This window comes from Dendropsophus ebraccatus, chromosome 2, assembly GCF_027789765.1.
Source record: "Dendropsophus ebraccatus isolate aDenEbr1 chromosome 2, aDenEbr1.pat, whole genome shotgun sequence".
In the NCBI taxonomy this organism is placed as follows: domain Eukaryota; kingdom Metazoa; phylum Chordata; class Amphibia; order Anura; family Hylidae; genus Dendropsophus; species Dendropsophus ebraccatus.
In genome coordinates, this window is record NC_091455.1 from 67385238 (window position 1) to 67407695 (window position 22458).

General features: G+C 43.6%; 1 protein-coding gene across 3 annotated transcripts in view; it reads right to left on the minus strand.

The window, feature by feature from the left end:
* MIB1 (MIB E3 ubiquitin protein ligase 1) overlaps positions 1-22458 on the minus strand; it is a 72303-nt gene that overhangs the window by 31843 nt on the left and 18002 nt on the right. For all 3 annotated transcript variants that reach the window (XM_069957710.1, XM_069957711.1, XM_069957712.1), the window contains exons 5-12: positions 20024-20090; positions 19491-19695; positions 15479-15662; positions 11112-11256; positions 10475-10608; positions 9123-9230; positions 7344-7541; positions 4758-4909 (exon numbers count right to left, since the gene is read on the minus strand). In XM_069957710.1, coding sequence (XP_069813811.1) covers positions 4758-4909; positions 7344-7541; positions 9123-9230; positions 10475-10608; positions 11112-11256; positions 15479-15662; positions 19491-19695; positions 20024-20090 — 1193 coding nt within the window. The remainder of the gene's footprint in view (positions 1-4757; positions 4910-7343; positions 7542-9122; positions 9231-10474; positions 10609-11111; positions 11257-15478; positions 15663-19490; positions 19696-20023; positions 20091-22458) is intronic.

Here is a 22458-nt window from a genome sequence, read left to right on the forward strand (position 1 = left end):
CATATATACGCAGAACGGTAACTGCACTAAGTACTGACATCCGTTATTAGATGCTTACTTACAGACAGCAGGAGAGAGATGCGGATGGTGGCACCACATAAATCATTCATACACGCACAAATATTACTAGTGCAGCAGTCGTGGGGCAGGAAAACTTTGCTCTAGTTCAATTAAAAAGCATTATGTGATCCCGTTCTCCACATCTCATTGGTTAGCACAGGGGTTCCCCGGGCCTAGGATCCCCTCTGTGAGCCGATACCAGGTCTGCTCTGGAGAACCTCAGGCGTCCAATAAAAACTATGAATGCTTTAAGACTTCCTTCACATACCACTTGTGTTATATCTTCTTGTAATATTCTCTTAAAATATAACAGCAGTTTTGAGTTTCATGATGCAGTTTTTGTGGCTCTTTTCCCTCTCAAAAATAGTTTTTTTTAGTATATGCATTTTTTTAGCAGTGCATTTCTCACTGCAAGTCATGTAAATTTTAAAGACACAGACACAGAGACCACTGGCCATGACAGGTGACCCTGCTCTATTTTTGCGCTCATAGCCAGACTTGTGAGGAATTTATAGCCAGCTTGTAAGTAAATGAGGTGGTAATGAGAGTGGGTGCACACAAAGTACGCTCATGTACCCAGACTGCAGCACCACATTATAACACATCTATGGGCTTCCACCAGTGAAGGTCATCTTCAGGTGCTATTCTTATACACAAAATAAACTTATTGCTTATTGTATATTTATATATTGTTCAGGGATATTTGTACAAGCTTCACATCCAGCTGTCAAAGTCTGTGTGTTGGGAAGCATTCCTGTGCTGCTGTATAAACATAGTAGCTGCATCATTGCCACTTTGACTGCTTCATACATCATTAATAAAAAAAAAAAATCCCCAAGGCCCGATTCAAGGCATTAAATACTAAAACCATGAGTGCAGCAAAATCCTTTCTAACATTACATTAAAAGTGCAATTGCTGAAATGACAGCTAGGACTACATTTCCAAAAACTTTCTGCCGGTACCAATGTCGCTTCAATCCTCCGCAGACCCTAATTTAACATTTACCCCATTTCAGCAGCATCAAATGGACACAATGAAGTAATTCCCTGCCTTGCAGCGTATCTGTAGATAGAACTCTGTACAGCTGTAAAAGGTTAATGACAACGGAGAGTAATCCCATAGGAGTGATCAGTCATTATGGATGTTTATGAGGCTACAGCATGAGACATGTACCCTGTATAGTATTGCCTATATGCCTATGTTCAATTAGAATCGCTTCCTCCAGCCTTTATAATTCCCAACTTTCAAACTCCGTTGTTAAAGGGTTAATCCAATTTCAAAGCTGAAAGCAACTTTAGCTTAGTTTATATTCTTCTATTCATGTAAAAATCAATATAGCAATATAAGCACTTGCCTTACAATCTTCTTTCTTCACCAGTCGTCTCCAGGACTTTTACTGCTGCAGATCTTCAGAAAGTCACTTACTATGTCTCAGTACAAGAAGCCTATTCACTATAGACATAGGCAGCATAACTGCAAGAATGGATTATCCATTGTCACAGCACTAGAAGCACGTGCATGGCACAGCCCCTCTGCATCCGAGGAAGGGAGGATCCTGTGTGTACAGCCATGTCGCTGTGTATATACGGACTACTCACAGGAACATTCACATCTACCTAATCCTGTGAAGATTTTACAACATCAATTTAATTTAATTATCTGAAATACACAGCATCAAATCTGCAGCAGATTAAGTACATGTGAATGTGCCCTCAAAACTACTGTAACAGCAGCAAAAGTTCTGGAGGGGTAAAATATCGTATTAATAAAAAAATAAAAGACCATGTTGCTGGGAATCTGGCCATCTTGGGGGGTAGATTTACCAACCACATCTGCTCGAACTTTGTTCCAAGCATCTACTACTCTTTCAGATAAGTAATATTTCTCATGTTGCTTCTGATCTTTCCCCAACTAACCTCTCAGCGTGTCCTCTTGAACCTTATTTAGTCCTTTAACATACTTAAAGGTTTCGATCATGCCCCCCTTTCTCTTCTTTCCTTCAGACTATAAAGATTCATATCCTTAAAGGGGTATTCCAGGAAAAATTAACTTTTCCGCATAGGATATGGGAAAAGTAGGAGATCGCAGGGATACCAGCCCTAAACCCCCTGGCGATCTCCGTATCAGACCCCTTTAAGTCTTTCCTGATATGTTTAATGCCTCACACCGCCACCATTTTTGTTGCCCGTCTTTAGATCCAACCTATTTATTTTTCCAAAACAGAACCATGTCCAGCCAATGATATTACAGAATTGCAAAACTGGGCCAGAAATAAAGCTAGGCCCTCTTGGTGTAATACTGGCTGAACCTTCACCAGTTGGACCTTCATGATCTATATTCCATTAATAATGCCTTCTATACAACACCAGGATGAACTTATAAACATAACCATACAAAGCGTTAAAAATACATTGTGCAATGGCCTAGTTAAAGACAACATTGAAGTCATGTATCAAAATATGTAATGTACAGAAAGAAAAAATATCCAACTAGCTGAATAAATCTAAAAATGACAATACAAGACATGGAAGATTTTTTATCTGGTTCCAGCTACAAAAATACGCATGCACTGTTACTGGGTGTTAGAGAAACATATGCACCAGGATGAACAGCTCTAGAAGCTACACTGCTCAATGTCTATGCCCTGATCAGCAAACTACTTCTTTTCTTTCCAGAACATTTAAAAATTGCCAACAATGTCAGGTTTTCTATGCATGTCACAGGTAACTATCAACACCTGTACAGTCTGACCCTGCAGTCCTGTCTGTCCCCTACCTCATGTCCATTACCATACAGATGCACAGTTCAGCATAGAAGCCATCAACAAAAACCAAGCAAAGGTATATGCTAAATTATTATCCACTATTTTAATAATAAGAACTGTCTTTTACCTTTATAATAATATAACCAGAGTTGTTGTTAGCCGTCTTTAAAGCAACTGTATCATTAAACATATTAAAACATAATAGGCAACAGCTGCCAGAGGGCCCAGTGCCAATGACAATGCTGCCAAGTGCCTCCCTGCCCACATTGCCTCTTGTCACCAATACTACCCAGATATGGCAAGCAGTCCCCGGTCTACTAGTTCCAACCTCCACTGAGATTCTAGTACATTGTTGCCTACGTAGCCGTAAAAACATCATAAATACACACAGAATCATATGCAATTACAAAGCATGGCTTGTGGAATAATATGCAGGATGCTGAGGGTCCAGGCATTGCCCTATGCCTGCTGGAAGACAACACAGACAAATGGCCCCCATATCTGCCATGTACAGAAGCCTATTATACCTTGCCAGTTTCTTGCTGACAAGTATAATATTGAAAATACAGAAATAAACGTTTTTAGGCCCCTTTACTAAGGGTGCTCTTATGTGGGCAGAATTACTACGGCAGCAATGTTTAGGTAAGTGGAATATGTGGAACATCTACAGCAATGTGAGAACCCAAGCGTTCCCTGCACAATATTTCCTAGGGCACCTAGGCACAGTCTCTCCTGGCATGTTGTTTCCCCAGTTTGCCATCTCTTCCCCAGTCAAGCAATCTGGCCGTCCACATAATGTGAAAAGCCAAGATTTATCACATCTTGTAGAAAGAGGTCAAGATGGATAGGAGTAACTATACAAACCACAAATGTTTCAGATGTCAGAGAAATTTATATTGGTGGCTGCAGGTACTGAGACCTGCACCGACTGCTAAAACAGAAAGGGAAATTATGCACCAAAACTGCATGGATTTTGGTGTGGCTATGCCGCTGCCGATCTCAGAGCCAATGTCATAATATGTTAAAGTAAAGAAAAAAAAAAAACAATGTACATCAAACTCACACAACAACTGGCATATTCCAGATATAAATTTGTGATACTTGCCGAATCACACACAGATTTTGTTTTGCAACATGTGGTTAAAATTTTGGAGATTCTATCCACTTTGCTGCTGCTGTAAACACAGGCTGAACCCTAAGGCTGTGTTCCCACATGCTGGTGAATATACATGAGTCTGAAACCATGCGCCCAAGTATTAAACAATAGCAGTGTGATGTTGCTGGAATTATCTGCAACATTGAACTCATGGGGGAGAGGTTTCACACTGTTATGTTAACCAGCATTTGGGAACACAGGCCTAAGTTATGAAGTTTCTTTAAAGGGGTTGGCCACTTAATAGTAAAATAGGTCAGTACAAAGTATTAGTAAGTGTACTCAATGTATATACTGACAGCAGCTCCCTGTGTACCTCATAGAGCTAATATCAGACTCCCCTCCTCCAGGCTGTACTGCCCTGCTCTGTGGTGTTTTGGTCCATAAAATGGCCGACATGGAGGAGCATGTGACCATGCCCTGTCCACTGTGTCCTCCATAGACATATACAGGCTCAGTGGTGGACACTGGGGGGCGGGGCCTGGTCACATGCTCCTCCATGTAAGCAATCTTATGGACAGAAACACCACAGAGAAGGGCAGCACAGCCTGGAGGAGGAGAGTCTGATTGTAGCTCTATGAGGTACACAGGGAGCTGCTGTCAGTATTTACAGTGAGTACAGGTACTAATACTGTACACTGAGCAGTTTTTCCTATAAAGTGGACAACCCCTTTAAGCAATCCTATATGCGTCAATAGCAGTGGTTCCATTTTTTGCTCAGACCTTGAAACCTGCAGCACAATTGAATGCTATGAAAACAATAATGTATGGGACATTACCTGGGATTTCCTCTCAACGCAGCATGATGAAGGGCATTAAATCCATTGTTGTTTGTAATGGTGACATCCGCTGCAGCTTCTAACAAAACGGCCAAAATGTCATCCCTCTTTTTGCTGATGGCGTCATGCAGGGGTGTATCGCCTTCTGAGTCCTTTAAACCAAACAATACAATTTTGTCAAATGAGCTAAACTAACATCTCAGATACAATTGCACATTTTTGGTATCCTAGGTATGTAACAGTGACATGGAAACTATACATGAAAATGAAATTTAAAACTGCAAAATGCTCAGGTTTTTAACCTTGTTGGCCTATTCACAAGATGCCACTAATGTCTAATTATCACCTCGGCCATCTGGCTGTTCAGCAAAAGCCATGACACCTTGCACTACCCAGTGAACAGACAGAGGCCTCTGCACCATTCACTATGTATGGGAGCTGCACTGCAATAACCCGGCAGTAACCCTGAATGGTGGTAAGTCTTTCACCGTGTATGTGGCAAACAACTGATCGGCGGCAGTGCCGGGTGTCGAGACTCTGTTGATCATTTATGCTGTGGATAAGCCATTAAGGCTGAAAGCCCAGAAAATCCACTTAAAGGAGAGTCCAGATTCTGGCCAAAAAAATCAATTACCAAATAAGCTGGGGATCTTAAATATCTTTAAAATCGGAAAGGTTTGAGCCCAGAATTGCCATTCTACGACCCCCACATCACCCATTCTCATCATCAGGTTTTCTCCCCTCACTTCCTGTCTGAGCTATAGCTCAGTTACTACATTTCCCAGCATCTCTCTGCCTTGTTTTAGTCTGTCATGCCCACTGTACACTCCCTTCACCTCCTTGTCCAGCCTTCCTCTTTGTCCCACCAACCCCCTGAAAGTTACCACTCCCCTTGTGTCCTTATTCCTAATCACAGTCTGCATACTGGAGTGCAGTGAAAACTACACGTATACACAAAAGTGTATATAGACATATAAATATATTTTTATCTATCTCTCTCTTACACACACACACAAACACACATAGAGAGAGAGAGAAAGAGAGAGATCCATGTACGTACATATATATTGATCAATTTATTTTAGTCTCTCGCTCTCTCTCTATAATATATATATATATATATATATATATATATATATATATATATATAGATTTATAGAGTGTGTGTCTGTGTGTGTGAGTGTGTGTCTGTGTGTGTGTGTGTGTGTGTGTGTGTGCCGATGCCTTCATAGTACTTCAGTTGTAAACCATATATACTGAATAGAACACCTACAGCAGTTTACACTGACCCTGAAGTAGTATGGACGCATCAGAGCTGCATTCTTGGTGTCAGTGTAAACTCTCCAACCATATCCATTGAATAAAACACCTACAGCAGTTTACACTGACACGAATACTGCAGCTTTGATGCATCCATTTTACTTCAGGGCCAGTGTAAACTGCTGTAGGTGTTCTATTCAATATATATGGTTTACAGTGAAGTACAACACCTACAGCAGTTTACACTGACACGAATACTGCAGCTCTGATGTATTCATCATGTATTCAGTGCCAATGTAAACTGCTGTAGGAGTTCTATTCAATATATATGGTTGGAGTTTACACTGACAACCAAATATATTGAATAGAACTCCTACAGGAGTTTACACTGGCACTGAATACATGATGAATACTTTAGAGCTGCAGTATTCATGTCAGTGTAAACTGCTGTAGGTGTTCTATTCATGGTTTACACTGACATTGATGCTTTCAGGGATCACAGCCCTGCTCTGAGGCTGCCTTGGGGGAGGGGGACTGAGCTGGCAGCCGTGAGGTGCCAGGAGCAATGATGTGAGGCTGCCTGGGGGGGAGGTATGTGTGGAGGGGTTGTGCTGGAAGCCGTGCTCTGAGGCTGCAGGGGGGAAGGGGAGCTGGGAGCCGTGTGGCACTGGGAGCAGTGCTTATGATGTGCTGGGAGCTGGGCTGTGAGGCTGTCGGGGAGGGAGTTTTGTCCTGTGAAGCTGCTGGGGAGGAGGGAGGGGTGTTTTATGCTGGGAGCTGTGCGGTCGGACATACCGGGAGCTGGGCATTCAGGCCGTCCGGGGGGGGGGGGGGGGGGGGGGAGCTCAGTTCTCCTGTCCCGCTGCCGCTTCCTGGTCTGAGCTGCGGCTTGAGATGTGACATCTCAAGGCAGCTCAGCCATTCAGCGGTTATAGTGGGCTCCTGCCTTGGCCGTTGAATGGCTGAGCTGCCTTGAGACATCACGCCAGGAAGCGGCAGCGGGACAGAAGAATGGGGCGGCACGATCCGGGACCCGACACTGGGACCTGGAAGGTAAGTGACCGGCGGCCTCTATATCCACCCCTCCCCAGCCATACACGAAAATAACCCCAGAGTACCCCTTTAACTATTGAAGCTTTATCCCACTGGGACACAGACTGAAAACAGTCTGTTACACCTGAACTTACACCTCTGATAGGCTCCATTTTTATCCTCTCCTCTACTCATACATAAATGTAATGGATTGCGTAACAAAGTGACTTTAATATGATTTAATGTTTATAAAATTATTTGGTCAACTGTACCAATAAAAAAATAATAATTTACCTGTAGGCTTGGATGGCAGCCAAAATCCAGAAGTGTTTTCACAACCTGTAAGTGTCCTTTGTTCACAGCAATATGGAGTGGGGTCTGTCTGCGCTTGTTTCGAGCATTTAAATCTGCACCACCTCTATGTAACACCTCAATCACAGCACCCTCATCACCAAATGCGGCATGATGGACTGCCCGATCGCCATCTTTATCCTAGAATATTGATATGATTTTTTAAAACACCAGGGTTAACATTAAAGAAAAATATACTACAGAAATAATAAAAGCAAAAGGAGGACTAGCTGTTTGGCAACCAAGCATTGTGCAAGCCTGAGTTTAAAGGGGTATTCTCATCTACAAAATTTGTAAGGCTGGGTTCGCGCTGCGTTTTTGCAATAGCTTTTCTTTTTATCCGTTTTATGCAAAAAATGAATGAAAAAATGATGCATTTGTGTGCATCCGGTTTGATCCATTTTTCCATTGACGTCCATTATAGAAAAAGATCAAAAAACGTATTAAAAACGCAGCAATGTGGTCGACCACATTTTTGTGTATGCAGGAGAAGAAAAAAGGATACCTTGATCCATTTTGCATAAAATAGATGAAAAAACTGGATTGCAAAAACGCAACATGAACCCAGCCTAAGGTTCACACTATGTTTTCGCAATCAGTTTTTTTCATCCGTTTTTTAGAGAAAAAAAAATGGATGGAAAAAAGGATGCATGTGTGTGCATCCGTTTTTCCATTGAATTCCATTATTTAAAAAAACGATCCGCTTTTTTTAACGTACACAAAAACTTAGTCAACCTAATTTTTGTGTTTGTTAAAAAAAAAACATCCGTTTTGATCTGATTTTTCTTTATAATGGAGTTCAATGGAAAAACAGATCAAAACAGATGCACATATGTATCTGTTTTTTTTCCAGACGTTTTTTTGCAAAAACACAAATGAAAAAAAACGATTGCAAAAACATAGTGTGAACCTAGCCTAACATTTTTTAGCAAAACTACCTTTCTTACCCCTTTAGTATAAGACCAACTACCGCTCACAGAGTGGTGCTGACATCCTTAGTGGTCAAGACATAGGGAGCTGTGGAAAAGTATACATTTTCCATTTTCTATGTCCCCCTCTGAAATCACACACACATCTCCAGGACTTGTGGATTTTCCCTGTAGGCATGTGTAATCTAAGTGGGAGACACAGAGATGCAGAGCTGATTTTAAATCAGCACAATCCACACTCCCCTCCAAGCCCACCACCACAACCAAATCAAGAAGTGAGAGCAGGACACAGTGGTGCCGATCTGAATCGGCCAGGTGAGGACACCCCTTTAACAGGAGCTGCATAGCTGGTTTATTACTTAAAGGAGAAATCCGGTGAAAAGTTTTAATAAAGTATTGTATTGCCTCCAAAAAGTTATACAAATCCCCAATATACACTTACTGCACTTACTACTGCATCAAGGCTTCACTTCCTGGATAACATGGTGATGCTAAAATGAGCAGGAAGAAGTGCTTAGCTAAGGGTTTCTCTTACTATCTATGTTTGCTGCAGGAGGTTGATTCTACAGAAAGTCTCCTCCAGCAAGAAGAGAGAAACAGGGAGAAAAGAGCTCATCTGATCTCAGAAAACTTTGGACCTTTCTTTATGACACAGAAAGTTTTTTTTTATAACATTTTAAATTATAATTTCAAGAATAAAAAAAAAAAAAACTTGTGTTACAACTGAATTATTCGCCATCATACTAAGTAAAACAGTATAAATTATTTCTACCTATATTAAAAACTGATTTACCTCAGCTTCCACATCGACATTGTGTTTCAGAAGTAACTTCAAAATATCCACATGTCCATTCTGACTGGCTGCCTGCATGGCCGTGTGTCCAGCACACTGCCCATTCACCTAAAAGATGAAAATATAATTATGTAGATAGCACACAATACAAAACATAGTAACAGTCTAAGTCCAGGTACAAAGCTCAATAAAAATGAATTTTTTTTTATTGGATAGTACTATGTACTAAAGTGTGAATGCAAGGCCTGTATTTATTTTCCTAACCCCAAATATGTATTTATGTATTTTATGCACAGGTGATTGAGGAAAGTAGGCTCTTTCCTGGAGCAAATAAACTGTGACTGGATAACCAATTACTACACATTACCTACATATAAAAAAGTATAAATATCTCTATTGCTTAATATGGGTGGAATCTGCAAGAACACAGCTCACATCCTGACTCAGGGCTCAAACAGCTATTAAAAAAATCTTCTAGTTAAAGGAGAAGTCCGGCCAAAACTATTTTTTAATATGTTATTACTTATGGAAAGTTAGACAAATTTCTAATGTACATTAATTATGGGAAATGCACATATATGGCTATTTCCCTTAATTTAGTAGATCAGGGAGACTTCAGATTCTCTAAAAAGAGATGACGTCACGAATCGGGGGTGTAATTACAATGGATCGCCTGCAGGGGCGCACTATATATAGAAGTCAATGAGTACCATTGACTTCTATATATAGTGCGCCCCTGCTGGACACTCCATTGAAATTACAATGGATGTGTATGTACATGTAATACAGTATACAGTGTTTTTGATTGAATACATTTATGAAATACTTTGGGGAGCAATGTAATCAATCAGTACATAACAGTAAGCACGCCGCCGCTGCCACCGAACGCCCGCCGAACCTCCGCTCTGGACTACGCTCAACTACTACTCTCATCAGAGAGAGTAGTAGCTGGGTTCTATCGCCGCTGCTGATGGGCGCAGAGGGAGCCGCTCATCACTGTGCAGCTATCATCCCCCTCCGCTCCCCCCTCCGCTCCCCCCTCCTCCTCCGGCTAAACTTTACTCTATGTGATCGCTGACTCCCCGCCGGCGCCGCTCTCCGATCACGCATGCCGGCCGGGGACACCAGGCAGGCGATCCATTGTAATTACACCCCTGGTTCGTGACATCTCTTTTTAGAGAATCTGAAGTCTCCCTGATCTACTAAATTAAGGGAAATAGCCCTATATGTGCATTTCCCATAATTAATGTACATTAGAAATTTGTCTAACTTTTCGTAAGTAATAACATATTAAAAAAATAGTTTTGTCCGGAGTTGTCCTTTAAAAAGACACTGAAAATGAATTTTCTTACATCAACATCTGGCCTCTTCAACAAGTCTTCTACTTTAGCTACGTCACCATTTGCAGCTGCTTTCACCAGCTCCTCATTAAGATCTCCGGATTCTTGTGTTTCAAACAATTTCTTTAGGAGTTGTGACAGTCTCTCTATGGAAACAAACGGTTGAGAAGTGTCTTAGGCCTTCATTGTTAAAAAAATACAACACATTTCTAGTAAACTCGAGAACATATTCAGGAGAAATCAGCAATTGGCCAACAGACATATAAGGACGATTATCGTGTGAATTATAGTTATATAATCGCTTTGTGTAAATGCAGGCAACGATCAAACGACCAATGAGAAATCGTTCATCATTCGTTAGGTGCCAACACCAAAATCATTGTTAATCATTCGCTGTAATTCAACATTTGTTCACTAATCGTTCAGTGTAATTCCACGTTGTTCCTTATTTGCTGGGATCAGGTGGAGTAAACAATCTTAAACAAGGACTATAGTTCTGTTTAATATAGTGAACGACTTCAGGTTAATGATAAATGATCTAGTTTGCAATTGCTTATCATTAATCGTTAAAAATTACTTAATCTAATAGGACCCTAAAGAATATGGCTAGAATACATTAACATCCATAGAAATAAAATACAGCGTTTACCTCCGGTTGCACTGCTTATTGCAGACCCTACAGACGCCACCTTGGAAACAGCAGTTGGGTTATATGTCCATGATGTTCCACAAACTTCCACTTTCAAGTCACTGTCTGAATAAATCTGCTGAACTCTTCCGACTTTACCTAAAGTCTGGAAAATACAAAAACATAAAAGGTAACAAATTAAGAATTAACAGCATCAAAATCCTCCACTCCACAACTGGGTCCAATGGGCGCAGGTCCAGGTAAAAAAAAGCAAGGCAAAATAAAGTATTAAAAATTTATTTAAAAAAACAACGCGTTTTGAGATCGCACCGATCCCTTTGTCAAGTGTCTGACCTTAATTAATAATTAAGTAGCGAAGAATAATAGAACATTGACATATAAAGCTATAGAGTAAGTATCCCAGTAAACCCCCCAACCTGACAGCATATACAAGAGCACAAAATGCTAATATTTCAATATACACTAGAACAGGGGTGGGGAACCTCCGGCCCGCATCCGGCCCCTGAGACCTCCCGATGCGGTCCGTAGCTCCACTGTGATGCGCGCCGCTCTGGAGGAGGAAGGAGTCGGCGCACACAGCCTCCTCCTGTGTCTGTGACAGCTGGCGGACACAGGAGGATGCTGTCTGTGCCGGCTCCTTCCCCAGCAGAGCAGCGCGTGTCTTCAGTCTCCTGCAGGCCGCGCTATGACGTCATTTCATTGCGCGCCGCCTGCAGGAGAAGACCGGCACAAAGGACCTGGGACAGAAGAGGACCTGGACAGCGTGGGAGCGGAGGTAAGGTGAGTGGGATGTTTATTTCTTTTTATTTGGGGTTAAATAGGCTACCAGGGACATGACTGATGGGGGTTAACTAGTCCACCAGGGACATGCCTGATGGGGGTTAACTAGGCTACCAGGGACATGCCTGATGGGGGTTAATTAGGCTACCAGGGACATGCCTGATGGGGGTTAATTAGGCTACCAGGGACATGCCGGGGGTTAACTAGGCTACCAGGGACAAGACTGATGGGGGTTAACTAGGCCACCAGGGACATGCCTGATGGGGGTTAACTAGTCCACCAGGGACATGACTGATGGGGGTTAACTAGGCCACCAGGGACATGCCTGATGGGGGTTAACTAGGGTACCAGGGACATGCCTGATGGGGGTTAACTAGGCTAACAGGGACATGCCTGATGGGGGTTAACTAGGCTACCAGGGACATGCCTGATGGGGGTTAACTAGGCTAACAGGGACATGCCTGATGGGGGTTAACTAGGCTACCAGGGACATGCCTGATGGGGGTTAACTAGGCTACCAGGGACATGCCTGATGGGGGTTAACTAGGCTACCAGGGACATGCCTGATGGGGGTTAACTAGGCTACCAGGGACATGCCTGATAGCGGTTAACTAGGCTACCAGGGACATGCCTGATGGGGGTTAACTAGGCTACCAGGGACATGCCTGAAGGGGGTTAACTAGGCTACCAGGGACATGACTGATGGGGGTTAACTAGGCTCCCAGGGACATGCCTGATGGGGGGCTAACTAGGCTACCAGGGACATGCCTGATGGGGGCTAACTAGGCCACCAGGGACATGCCTGATGGGGGCTAACTAGGCCACCAGGGACATGACTGATGGGGGTTAACTAGTCCACCAGGGACATGACTGATGGGGGTTAACTAGGCTACCAGGGACATGACTTGGGGGTTAACTAGACTACAAGGGGCATCACTGGGGGTTAACTACAATAGCAGGGCCATCACTGGGGGTTGACTACAATAGCAGGGGCATCACTGGGAGTTAACTACAAGAGCAGGGGCATCACTGGGAGTTAACTACAAGAGCAGGGGCATCACTGGGGATTAACTACAATAGCAGGGGCATCACTGGGGGTTAACTACAATAGCAGGGGCACTAGGGGAACAATACTTTGCCTTGCCCTGGGTGCTGCAAACCCACACTACTAATTGCCGCGCACGGTATGCGGCCCTCGAATGATTTTATTAATGCCCGACTGGCCCTCAACATGGAAAAGGTTCCCCACCCCTGCACTAGAAAGAAAGGCAAAGTCCAAGAAGCCGTTTCTCTAGATATGATTAACAAAATTTTCAAAAAGTGACCAATGGGGCGCATAGTGATAGTCTGACTTAATGTGACCTTAAAGCGACTCTGTAGCCACAATCTGACCCCCAAAACCACTTGTACCTTCGGATAGCTGCTTTTAATCCAAGATCTGTCCTGGGGTCCGTTCGGCAGGTGATGCAGTTATTGTCCTGACAAACAACTTTTAATCTTGCAGCCCCGTGTCAAATTAGCGTGGCCTAGAGTGTCTATGCCATAGGGTTGCACTGCCTCTCCACCCTTCCTCCCCGTCCTCTTTATCATTAGGAATTGGGCAGAACTTCTCCTATTCCTCACTTGTCTGAACACTGCGCAGGTGCCTTTAAGGGGTATTCCCTCCCCCCCCCCTCCAAGAGCAAAAAAAATGTAATGCTCCCAAACCTAGCTGGTCTTACTCACCAAGCCCCCCTCAGTATTTTGAGCCGTCTCCCATCTTTCTAGCTGCTGCCGTTCCTGAGTTACAAGTTTTTCTGAAAGATAGTCTTTATCCAAGATAGGAAACTGCATTTCCCATCATGCAATGCTTATGCCTGATGATGGTGAAGTAGCAGAGCTGAGATGGTGATGATGATGGTGTAGCAGAGCTGAGATGGTGATGGTTTGGCCATTGAGCCTCGGGTAGCAGGGATCTGAGCACAACCAAACCGGGGGGAGGGGGAGGGGGGGGGGGTTGGTGTTGGATGGTCAAGGGTGCCGGTAAGCGCTGCAGCGGATGACAGGGGTGCAGGTGAGCAGTGCCGCAAATGAGCCGGGGGGGGAAGGGGGGGGGGAGGGAGTGGGTTTGGGTTGCTCTGGGGCTGGGGGCTGCTGTTAGAGTGGGAGACAGTGACAGCTGCACTGATCACTGCTTCCCTCTCAAACAGCAGCCACCGCCGTCAGTGTCCTCCTTCACTACAGTTTAGCTGGGTTAGAAGCACTAACCCGGCCCATTGAAGAGAAGGAGGACACGTGATGCCGTCTCGGAGGGTGAGGGCCAGGAGCAGGGAGTGGTGACGAGTTGGACTGGGATTTGATAATTCTATGCATCCGGTGGGGGTGAATGTACCTACATAACAGCAAAACTGTGCAGAATTTATAATACATTGATATTAGAAATATAGAAAGCTAGGGGTGGGAAACATATTAGTGCAAAAATAATTTGGGGGGGGGGGGGGGGGGGGAATACCCCTTTAACGATCCAGCCCAGGTGCAGTGTTTACACAGGTGATGAATAGAAGAAAACCTGCCTGGAGCATTGCTAATGATGAGGAGGGTGAGGAGGGTGGGGAGGAGGGACAGAGAGGCGGTGCAAGCCTAATGCACAGACACTCTAGGCCACGCCAGTTTGATACAGAGCTGCAAGTTTAAAAGCTGTTTTTAGGACAATAACTGCATCACATGCCGAACAGACCCCGGGACAGACCTTGGAGGTACAAGTGATTTGGGGGGGTCAGATTGTGGGTAGAGTGTCGCTTAAAGTGTTCAGACCTGCACCAATCGGAAGAACAATCGGGAAGAGAACCATCTTTGCAGCACATCCTTTTCACGCTCTCTATGGAGTCGGGCTTCATAGAGCTCCATTATAAACCTGACTCTTTTTTCTAACAGAGAGGGGGGCAGCCCATCTCGTTCTCTTGATCTCGGTATGGGTCTGAACACTCAGACCTGAACCACTAAAAACTTTTGACATGTCTCTATGACCTATCAAAAAGTCCAACAGCAGAGGAACAAGGTCCAATATGTGGCAGAAATACTGGTGGGGAAGTCAACAGAAGGTTAACTATCCCAATATTGACCAGAAGACATCACAGTAGAGAGCACAATGGGTCAAAATGTTGCTGTATTTACATGATGTAATAAAAGTTTTATAACTTTGAAGGTAATTGGATGCTGTTGGACTTCTCTCTACTATGTCATTGTGATATGTCAAAAGTATTTTGTAACAGGTACACTTTAAGCACCAAAAAATTGCCCTTATAGAGCCCCATAGAAAGAAAAGTAAATTTTAAAAAAGTTATAGGGGGTCAGAACAGAGCAGTTTCTGCTTATTCTTTTACAAATATTAGCAAAAAGTTTGTTTAATTAATTTTTTTTTTTAATCTTCCCCATATGGGACACCATTTTGACATATGTCATGGCTATAAGGCCTTATGGTTATGTTTGGTGTATATGCCAGAAGCGTTCCCGCTGCTCAGCTCAAATGTATACTGGAAACAAAATATCTCTAGTATGAACCATGTAAAATAAAAATGGATTTAAAACTAGCTATCAAGATGACTTACTGGGAGCATGGCCTCCGCCCATTCTCCATGACCTCTTTGAAGTAACTTTATTCTCTCTAGGTCGTAACATATCTGTACAAGATCCCCCACTTGAAACTGTGAGGCTCCACCTTCAGCACCTTGTGCAGCGTCTCCACTTCGGACAACATTGGCTTTGGTAAGAACAGCTGGATTAAATGTCCATCTAGAGAAGGCACCACAAACATATAGGTTATAAATGTGCAACAACTCTGCTAGCTATTATTTTGGAAACTACAGAACAATATTAACCCTTTGAGGACCAGGCCCAAAATGACCCAGTGGACCGCGCAAATTTTGATCTTAGTGTTTCCGTTTTTCCCTCCTCCCCTTCTAAGAGCTCTAGCACTCTCAGTTTTTTATCTACAAGCCATGTAATGGCTTATTTGTTACAGGAATAGTTGTACTTTGTAATGGCGTCATTCATTTTACCATAACATGTATGAGAGAATCCCAAATATATTATTTATGAAGATATAAATTGGTGAAATCGCAAAAAAGAATGCAATATGGTAACGTTTGGGGGGTTCCTGTGTCTACGTAATGCACTATATGGTAAAAGCGACATGATACCATTACTCTATAGGTCAGTCCGAACACAACCATATGCAGGTTACACAGATTCTCTAATGTTATATATATTTTTTAAATGAAATCCTTTTTTTTGGCAATTAATTATAAATAAAATGGGCCTATTGTGACGCTTATAACGGTTTTAGTTTTTCACCTACGGGGCTGTATGGGGTGTCATTTTTTCCGCCATGATCTCTAGTTTTTATTAATACCATATTTGTTAAGATAGGACGTTTTGAGGACGTTTTGATCACTTTTTATTAATTTTTTTATATATATAATGTAACATAAAATCGGTAATCCGCGCACTTTTTTCCCTCTTTTCGTGTACGCCGTTTACCGTTCGCAATGACGCTTGTTATATTTTAATAGATCGGACAATTACGCACGCTACGGTATATTATATGTTTATTTATTTATTAATTTTTATATGTTTTATTTATATAATGGGAAAGGGGGGTGATTTCAACTTTTATTGGGGGAGGGGTTTTGGGGTAGTGTGTTAGTGTTTTTAACTGTTTTTTTTTTTACACATTTGAAGTCTCTTTGGGGGACTTTCACTAGTTTGATTTGTACACTGATGAATGCTATGCCATAGGCATAGCATTGATCAGTGTTATCGGCGATCTGCTCATTGAGCCTGACTGTGCAGGCTTAGAGTAGCAGATCGCCGATCGGACCGCACGGAGGCAGGTGAGAGACCTCCGGCAGTCCGTTTTACCGATCGGGACCCCCGCAGTCACACTGCGGGGGTCCCGATCGGTAAGTGACAGGGGACTCCCCCTGTCACTTTCACTTAAACGCCGCGGTCGCGCCGCGATCGCGGCGTTTAAGGAGTTAATGACACGCGGCAGCGCGATCGCTGCAGCGTGTCATTACCGGTGAGGTCCCGGCTGCTGATTGCAGCCGGCCCCCACCTGCTATGAAGCGCGCTCCGCTCCGGAGCACGCTTCATAGCGGGAGAAACACCCAGGGCGTACAGTTACGCCCTAGGTTGTCTGGGGACAGACTTCCATGGCGTAACTATACGCCCTGGGTCGTCTAGGGGTTAACAAGATGATTGTATATCAGTTGCTGACAAAGACTTTTTCTTACATTTATGAAGATCCTTGTGTTTCATAGCTACAGCTGTCACCCCTCCCAATGAAGATCATATTAGCTGAACATTTCAGGAAGAGGGGAAACCTATGGTGCAAGTAATTGTATGAAACAGCATAGGATGGGTTAAATAATGACCCTAACTGAGATATATTGTAGGGGATGTTTGAACTTTCTCTATAGACTGTCTGCTGATCCTGGAGAAATCAATTAATGTCTCAGTCTGACTAGGACAACAGTGTGGCTTAATGCAAAAGGGGAGACTTATTTTTATGTAACTACTAGTAAATGAAGGCAATTTCCTATTCTCTCCAGTCTTACACTGGGGAGAAGCCAATGGTAACATTCTTCAGTGGTTAATGTAAACTATAAAGAGTCGTTGCCATCACTTCTGTTAGTTCTCAGAACTTCATATATGTACATGCGGTAAAGAAGAAATTTACATATACACACACACACACACACGCACACCAGCCAAAACATTAAAATCTCTGACACATGAAGCGGCTATGGGTTCTATTACATGGAAGGATTATCATGCAAACAATTGTTATATCGTTGGTATCAAATTAAAGCGAAAAATCTTTCAGTGTGTACTGAAACGAGTACGAAAATGTGTTTGTATGTCATTAACCGCATCTTTTTAAGCTGACCATAAAATCATTGTTTATCACCTGCTAATTGTTCAGTGTATTTGCACATCGTTCATTTGCTCCTATACTATAGAGAGTACAATGCTTGTAATTACAATCATAACTTAAGACTATGGATCCGTGTATTATGGTGAATTATTTAAGGTCGTTCACAAAAGTGCTCATTTTTGATTTTTTTTTTATCATTAATCGGAGAAAACAAAAAAATCACTTTGTCTAATAGGACCCTAACTGATGATAACAATGACACCTGCCTGGGACCTGTATATAATAGACAACATGCAAAGCAGTTGGTTCTTGTAGTAGATGTGTTGGATATGGGAAAAAAGGGGCAAGTGTAAAGATCTGGCGACCAAGGAAGAAGATTGAACCGAAAGGCGATACTGGGAGAAGGAAAGCCGGGGAGGCAGCGTGAGGATCTGGCAAATGTTCTGCTAGGAAACCGTGGCTCTTGGAATTCATTTGGATGTTACTTTGATATGTACCATGTACCTTGGGTTGGGTGATTTATGGAATTAATTCAATTAAATATCTCTCCCAGTCATTCACAATTGTGGTTTAGCTGCACCACCTCCTCTTCTCTGCACATGGCACTAACAGAAGGAGGAGGAGGAAGCAGCAGTAATAAGACCACAGATAATACCTACATCTTTATCTGTACTCAAAGACTTATCATTGTATGTTGTTATCTGCGGTGCTACCTGGGACTGCTGATAACAGAGTTCAGATAATGAGGTAGATAATGTGGTTTGCAGGTGTAAACCATGATATATCAGGTGTAGAAGGCGACCCTGCCTCCTCACACCCTCCTTTCCGCCCATGGGGCGAGAGGGGGTTCCACCACAGAAAAGGCACCTCTCCTGTATCGTACGCCAGGGGAGCATTTGATAAATGTTCCCGTTTAAGTACTAAAAGTAAAAGATCATACCTGTAGTCCTAAGTAACACCACAGACAACAGAAGTATATGCATAAACAGCAATTCCTTAAATGGATGGTCCTACAAACAACATCTATCACCGAAGCTGGACATACACATTGTTCAGCCAACAGTTAACTCTCCCCTGTACTCACCATACACTCACTACTACACTATATTAACATAGTTTTATTGTTATGGCTGATTAGAATCTATAAATGAATACCACCACCAAACGTTTCCTAATTCCTTCAGAAACTTGCAAGCTCTGTCAAATGGACTGCGCAAGTTTCTCCTGGTAGAAACAGGAGCATATGAGGCTGCCAGACACAGACAGGGCAGCATCACAGTATCTGGTTCAAATCCAAACCATTTAAGAATTCATTCCCTTTACTCCTCTTAGTTCTCAGACAGGCAAAGGTCATGAGTCACCATACTCCAATAATGAGGATCAATTGTCTCTACCCAGCTTTAAGGTCCACATATGCGGTTGGGGCTCTCCTGACAGGTCCCCAGTTGATAATATTGGTGGAGATAAAGGTCAGGTGTGATGGAAAATCACCAGTGGACCACTGCAGCAGCAAATGTTTGCATATAAGGAGGACAGGAGAGATAGCTGACAACTTGGCCAGCCTTTATTGAGGGTGTATGGCTAACTTTAGTGTTCCAGCAATTCTGCATTTCAATCCTACTTTACATTGGATGTTAGTTTCTGGTACAAAAGCGAGGATGCGATTGTGTGGATTTACTCACCTGTTTCCACTAGGATACTGCACAACAATATCATGATCTTCATCAATGCCGCAGACAGTGCCGGTGGTGGTTAGGGTCTCAAACATGCCATCGGTCCATCCACCATGGCCATGCTGCAGTGACTGGACAATTTCCAGTTCCAAATCAATATTCACCAGGTCTCCAATAAGCAAGCCTCCAGGGTTACGATTACCGTTTTGCTCACCTGAACACAATGATATTTACAGATATTTATACAATTTTTGAAGTTAACTTTTTTAAAGGCAAAAATAGAGCTGCTGATACTTGTTGTGTGCAGTGTAAAAAGCAGGCATTTGACGATAACCTTACCACAATTATAAGGATCATTATGTCATATTGAAATATAAGGTCAGAAGTAAAGCAATGACTATCCTTATTGGGATGTGCATGGGAACGGCTTCTATCTATAGTAACAGTCTGTAATGGAGCCTGTAACACTAACCAGTCCTTTTCTCAGGACTACAGCAATATATCAGCAGGACAGAATAGCAGCAAATGGCCACAAAACTCACCCAGGACAGGACAATGGTCTCTGTAAAATGACCCTCCCTTGGCATCTTGCACACACTTCAGGTCAGACTGTAATAAAAATTACACTACGTGAGTACATGTAATTTCGAGAAAACTAAAACATACATTGAAAAGCATAACACTGAAAAATAATTGCTTCCATATATAATATCATTCATACAAAACTGTTCATCGCATAGTAATACAATAAAATTAAGAATCACACATACTGTAACAAACCCATTGTATATTTTGTATAGATGATGTTCTACAAAGGGGAAACCACAGCCCTCTTTCCAAGGAGGGCCACAATGGAGTTGTACAGAGCTGTGGCCAAGCACTGCATCCTGTGACATACAAGACTATGGGAAAAAGCTAAGACTAATAAAGCTTGACTATTGTGCCATATAATACTAGTATTCATAGTAATAGAAGTGATAATTAAATAGGTTGTCCAGGCTTATAAAACCATGGTGCTTTCTTCCAGAAATACTGCCACACTTGTCCTCAGTTTGTATGTGGTTTTGCAGCTTACTTACACTGAAGTGTATGGAGCTGAAGTGTAATACCACACACAACCAAGTGTGGCGCTGTTTCTGCAAAAAGTTTGCGATCACACCACAATCACTCTAAGGGTATATTCACACGGGCGGGCGCGCAGCGAGATTCTCGCTGCGAGCCCGGCAGGTCCTGGCAGTTCCCACACACTACATACTTGCTGCGGTCTAAACGACCGCAGCGAGTATGTAATTATACCGCCCTTAACCCCTTCTGCTCCCGCCCGGCTCCCCCGCTGTAAGCATACTTTACCTGTCCTCGCTGCACGGGTCCGGCGTCCTGCTCTTCCGCCCGGCCAATCAGTGGCTGCGGCTGGGCAACACACTAATTGGCCGGACAGGAGAGCAGGACGCCGGACCCGTGCAGCGAGGACAGGTAAAGTATGCTTACAGCGGGGGAGCCGGGCGGGAGCAGAAGGGGTTAAGGGCGGTATAATTACATACTCGCTGCGGTCGTTTAGACCGCAGCAAGTATGTAGTGTATGGGAACTGCCAGGACCTGCCGGGCCCGCTGCGAGCCCGCCCGATCTCGCTGCGAGCCCGCCCGATCTCGCTGCGAGCCCGCCCGATCTCGCTGCAAGCCCGCCCGATCTCGCTGCAAGCCCGCCCATGTGAATATACCCTCAGGGTACAAACCCACTTGACGTATTTGCTGCGTGAATCAGTCTTAAAAATAAGCAGGCAAAACGCAGGTTGGCTTTATACAATTGTTCTGCGTTAAAATACGCAATTGCGTATTTTTGAAGCGTGAAGCTACATGCGTTTTTCGCACAGGTTGTTAACAACTGATGCTTTGCTAACAACAAGCTTTACACTTCAAAAATACGCAATTGCGTATTTTAACACAGAACAATTGTATAAAGCCAAACTGCGTTTTGCCTGCTTATTTTTAAGACTGATTCACGCAGCAAATACGTCAAGTGGGTTTGTACCCTTAAAAGTATCTCACACTGTGTTAGGCCTAGTGTACATATATAAGTAGCATCAGTTTCAGTTTTTTTTGTAGGAACCTGACTAAAAAGGCATCAGTTGTCATCAGGTTTTCATTGTTTTCCAAAGTAAAAACCATCAGTTGACATAAGCAATATCAGTTGCCATACGTTTATTTCATTATTTGTCATGACTTTTTTTTCCTCTACAGCATATCGGGGGCCATCGATATAGGGGGTAGTTATACAGGGGCAGCAGCACACGGGAGCCCTCTACCCTGGGCAGCAGGACATGGGGAAATTTCCTATAACAGGAGTAGGGAACCTTGGCTCTCCAGCTGTTGCAAAACTACAACTCTTATGATGCTTGGATATCCCAGACATGATGAGAGTTTTAGTTTTGCAACAACTGGAGAGCCAAGGTTCCCTACCCCTGCACCTGTATAGAGGAGCTGGGGGGCTGCTCATCCTGTGAGGGGCCACTCTGCTGAAGAGCCAGGGTCACAAGGGTTATTTGGGGGGGGGGGGGGCAGGGACAGCTCTTCTTGGAACGCAGGAGGCAAAAGCCAGAGGATGCATATTGCATGCATCTGTACACGACCTGCCTCCGGCGCTCCATAGACTTAAACCCCTTAGCGACCCATTACGTATCTGATACGTCATGGCGCCGCGGGGGGTGTTCAGAGCGGGGTCCCGCCGGGACCCCGCTCTGAACGGCGCTGATCCCGGCTGACATGTGCAGCCGGGCAGTGCCTCTGTTAGCCGGCGCGGGTCCCGTTGCCGCGCCGGCTAATTAAGCACTTCAATGCAGCTGTCAAAGCTGCATTGAAGTGCTTTATGCACACTATCCCTGGTGTCTAGTGGGTCGGATCTCCCCCCCGCGATGCGATCGTGGGGGGGAGATCCGTTCTTCTGGCCGGCCCGGGTCTCAGCGTCGGAATGACGCTGATC